At 33.1% G+C, this 5,111-nt stretch overlaps 1 protein-coding gene across 1 annotated transcript; it reads right to left on the bottom strand.

Moving 5' to 3' along the window:
- Positions 1-2,878: 2,878 nt before the first annotated feature.
- On the bottom strand, positions 2,879-4,411 carry LOC134241444 (serpin B6-like). The gene has a single exon (XM_062723489.1). The coding sequence runs from the start codon at positions 4,201-4,203 to the stop codon at positions 3,076-3,078; it is 1,128 nt and encodes a 375-aa protein (XP_062579473.1). The 5' UTR covers positions 4,204-4,411; the 3' UTR covers positions 2,879-3,075.
- Between the last annotated feature and the right edge of the window lie 700 nt (positions 4,412-5,111).

Genomic DNA, 5,111 nt, shown 5'->3' on the forward strand with positions numbered 1-5,111 from the left:
TTACGACCAAACCATTTGTGTTATGAATTACCGATTTTACAAAAAAGGGTGTGCACGTATTCTTTTGTTATTATAATGAATCAGTTTCAGTTGCGAATTTGATCGCAAAAATACCGCGAAATTTTAGTGCTTCGCGTAAACTCTGCAACACAGTAACATTTTAAATGATGGAGAACCCTGTTAATGGAAAATAAAACAAAAGGTGATCTCTATTTTCTTTACCTTCCTGGATTCCTGAAACTATTTTAAGAAAAGAAGTCTCGCAAGAACTTACGTTTTAACAACTTCAATGATGAATCTCTTAACCGAAAAATTTCTCTAGAAACAAGTTTTATTTTTTCGATTACATGCACAATCTGCATAAATGAAAGATACGAGAAATAGTTAAGTGCATGATGCAGTTTTAAAATGTCTTGGATGAAATATGCTCGGTTAAGTATTCCTTCACTGCTACTCTTTCAAACAGTCATGGCCCCGTGGGGATCCGGGTTAGAATAAATAAGTCCTCAGTACCCCTTTGCTTGTCGTAAAAGAGGCGACTAAATGGGGCGGTGCTTCGGATGAGACCGTATAAACCGAGGCCCCGTGTCACAGCAGGTGTGGCACAATAAAGATCCCTCCCTGCTCAAAGGCCGTAAGTGCCGAGCATAGGCCTAAATTTGCAGCCCTTCACCGGCAATGGTGACGTCTCCATATCAGTGAAATATTCTGGAGAGGGACGTTAAACAGTATACAATCAATCAATCAATCATACAATCATGCCTAGACTATTTTGTTCACTGTCAGCACTTTAATGCATTGTAACGACTCTCATCTTTTGTCCTGGTGTTGTCCTCATTTTAATGTTTATTTCTCTCAATATTATGAAAGACATACATTTTGATTTACATCTCAATATAGTGTTTACAAAACATTGAAGCATGTAAGATATATAATAAAACAATATATAACAATTTACTGTCAAGTAATTCCTTAAATCCCAATGTTGTTGGTAATAATTGCTTTTCTGCATGATCTGTGCTATTTTAAAGTGCAGCTATATATACGAGGGTCATTCAAAAAATACGTAGACAATGCTTCTCATCGTCATATGATTATTTCAAGATTATAGATCGATACATTTTCGTAAACATAAACATTTATTTTGTCGACGTGTGAAGTTTCATTCCATTTGATTAAATAGAACTCATGCTAGCTAACATTTAAAGCAGCATGTTTTGTTACCACGGAGCACGGTTAACCAATATTGTAACGTCAACAACAACACAGAGAGTTTGTCAAAAGTATACTTTTTTTTTTTTTTTAATTTCAAACACAGTGTTGAAGTGTCTTCTCCATTCAAAACACATATCCACAACACTTAACACCTAGTTTGCTAACAATTGTTCAAATATAGATTGAATAAGAATGTTGTTTTTTTTTCAAATTCTTTAAATCACTATTATGCAACTCTATTAATTCTGCAACATTGAAGCGCACATCACGCTCAGTGACGTTCTTACTCTTTTAACAATATTTTTAACTTTGACCTGTTTCTTAAAAGACAATCCATCGTCCGATTCAAACTCGCTTTCATTCATAAATTGTATTTTTAATTTAAAACAAATACACAGATTATTTTTCATATAGATCCTGGATTAAAAGGATTTTTTAAGCTTGTAGAAGAAGTTTCCTGAATGTAATGTCTAATTTTATTGCTACTTGCTGCTCCGTGACGTCCTCCAACGTCATGGTTTTTTGCCTTTATCAATCAAGTCCTTGTGTATTAAGAAACTGATATCTTTTAAATGGAGCGAGATATTACATAACATGATTTTATTTTGATTAATACAACAATACTTTATTCAAACATGTAAATTTTATTTCGTTTCAGTTCTATTTATTAGAGGAATAGCTGTAAATACTATAAAGTGAAAATTAGAAAAATACTCAATTTTGGTCGTGCTCCGTGACCCCATTTTTGATGTTCTAAATCCTTGGTAATTTTAATAAATATTAAGATACATTCCAATTTTTTTAATCAATTTAATTGAATCTGTTGTTAAAATATTTGTACCAAATTTGGATATAATATGACGTTAAATAAAAAAGTTAAGACAAAAGTCTACGAACTTTTTGAATGACCCTCGTATAAATTTAAAAAATGTTGTTGCTAGTATATGACCGTTTTAATCAGGTTACCTTGCTAAATTAAAATACACAGTTCTAAGTGACTCACAATACACTATATAGGTGATATAAATATAAACACCACCATGGCCGCTGTATCGATGATAGACTCGCCCTACAAAGTAGATCTGGGGTTTTTTTTGTTTGTTTTTTTTTTGGAATACAACTTGCTTTCATTTTTATACCAAACAATAATGTTGTAAATGAAATCGTTTGCAGTCAAAGTGTAAAAGATGATTCGAATATCCTACATGACTGTACAGTTTTGTACTTTATTTCTTTAGAAAAAAAGATGATATATTTTGAAAATTGCAATTGAATAGGTAACAAATTTGCCTCTTGACTACCACTCTTATTGTAAATTAAAATAATTATACTGAAGACAGAACTATGATAGAAAGAAATTAAATAAAGTACAACTGATTAGTGATATTGCCATTTATACCTGCAGCACATTTCAATTCTGTTGTAAATTTCATTCCTTTGATATGTTTAGCGAACAATGAGTTTTAGTAATGGAACCAGGGAATGCTATGCTTGCAAACCTATCTTTACTATTTAGTATCCATTTTCAATGAATGTTTCTTTTACAATGTACAAAAAATGTATCTTTCACATTGTTTATGATTTAATTTTTTTTTTAAAAGATTCGATCATATTCTCTCTGAAAACTACCAATAATAATCTTTTGTTATTTTAATTTTATCCATTTGCATTCTGTCATGTTTATTCCCTTTCAGCAATATAAAGTAGACTTCATGGAAATATTTTTGATATCATACGGTTATTTTATTAGTTTAAATTGTTTAAGATTTACGGCTTTACAATTAAAACACTGATTAATACAACTAAATATTATCAAGAATGGTTTTATGTTAAAATGAAGTACCAATGGAAGCTATTTTCTTAAGTTGGTTTAGTAAAACGACCAATGAACAACACACTTCCGGTTGAATCTTCTCTGATAAGGAATAGAAAGGGGTGGTCGGCTTTAAATATCACTGGCAGATCCGAGACGGAATCGCAGGACGTTGAAATCATATGAACCATAACTGCTGCTGCTTCCGTCCCTTCTTCGTTGACTTCAACGAATGCTTTGTGAATGACGTCAGATACTGAAGTGCCCTCTGGCGGATTATCCATCATGGCGCTAAAGTCTGCTTTATTAGTAAATATGTCGGCGATACCCATTTCTGTTAAAACTTTACTGAGCTCAAACGAACTCTCTAGTTTAAATTTTGGAATAGAGACAATGACACCTTTGTTATACATTGTTTGCGTGATTTCATAAAGAATTTCCGGAGAGAGATGTGATTCTACTTCAGACAACCCATCTATTTTATTTGGTAGGAATATAAGCATACTCAGTTCCCTTCCTTTGTAGGGAAGATTCAACACCTTGCAGTCGAGGGACTCAGAAACAGTTATTTGCCATTCATTCTCTTCCATATGCATCATATCAACCATATCTGTTTCGGTTTCAGAAATGTGAAAATTTTCACGTTCGGTTTTTGATGACTGAAATGACTTTATCCATTCGCCTTTAAAGTGAATAGCATTTGTCAGTACAGTCACGGTCAGATCATTAATCACACCTGGTGGAATCAGATCCTTGATTTTATTATTAGTCTGTTCTTCAACCCATGTGTTAATTCTAGATATTGAACCCTCCGGATTTCCAACAAAGTTTAACAGTTCCAACTCACTATTGTAAAACTCGATAGAGTTTTGTTTGTAGGCCTCTCTGATATCCAATCCGAGTTTGGAAAATATACGGTTCGCAATGGCCAGCTTAGATCCTTCTTTAGATTTTCCCGTCAGAGTGGAATGCAGTTCCTTGTACGCCTTGTGTGGATTGGAAATTCCGGAAAGACCCAAAACCTGTTTGATTTGAGCCTCAGATTCCCCTTTGGTGCCCAGCATGGTTAACATTATGGCGGCCGACACGCTGTCCGGAGAGAGAATCAAATTGTTATTCCCCTCCGACAAAACGTTGTACAGTCTTAATGAAAAGTTTGCAACGGCACCCTCCATTTTGAAAAAGATATCAAAGAGCCAATGTAAACAAGTTGTATACAAATTGCACACTATATGCACATATTCAGTATTCCAATGTCCTTTGTTTCGTATCTGGATGTGGATACCGATCGTGTTTCTTCTCTATCTACAACATACATTGAACAAATTCCCAGCTATAGTTTGACTAAGCGTAGTTTTCTTTTTATAATGTGGATTCCGCATGTGCACAGGTCCTACAAAAAATATTGTTTGAAACCTTTATAAACTATGTTGAAACGCTTACTATGACATCTGATATGGAGCTTACAAAAAATTATTTTTAAATCACTGCTGGCAGTACAGACGACATTTCACAATTTTAAAGTGTAACAAAAATCTGATTGAAATCAGATATTGTCATGTCGTTATTTTTTTTCAAATTTCAGCAGACAAGAGTTGCTAATAGAGATGTTTCTGAATATGAATCGAATCCGAATCTGAAAATGAATCTGAATCGGTGAGATCCCGATCCCGATTCGAAAACTAATAAAAACATTATAAAAAGAATATTTCTTAATTCTTCTTTTTAAAAATGCCCCTGTACTTGTACTAATAAGGAAAATATATAGTGGATGGTGTTTATATTTTTGTCACTGGATGTTTATTGCTATAAATTGGATAAGTCAAATTCTGTAGACTGAATAACAAAAAAAAGACTCCTTTCAATTTATGGGTAAACCTGTTCGAAAATAACCTTATTGTATTTTTCATTAGCTTACTTTATTTGTTCCTTGCAAGAATTGTGTTTTGAACCTTATATTGAGTAAATGCATCTTATATATTTAGACGTATTTTTTTCAACAACGTTATCTTGTGACCGTGCACTTTCTCGCAGCCCATTTTTTTTTTTTTCGAATGCAGATCAATTGATCATCGTCATGCAT

This window comes from Saccostrea cucullata, unplaced genomic scaffold, assembly GCF_032062105.1.
Source record: "Saccostrea cucullata isolate Sc308-1 unplaced genomic scaffold, CSIRO_AGI_Scuc_v1 ctg2949, whole genome shotgun sequence".
In the NCBI taxonomy this organism is placed as follows: Eukaryota; Metazoa; Mollusca; class Bivalvia; order Ostreida; family Ostreidae; genus Saccostrea; species Saccostrea cuccullata.

Coding starts and splice junctions, on each gene's coding strand:
- LOC134241444 (XM_062723489.1), bottom strand. CDS start 4,203: ATGGAGGGTGCCGTTGCAAACTTTTCATTAAGACTGTACAACGTTTTG.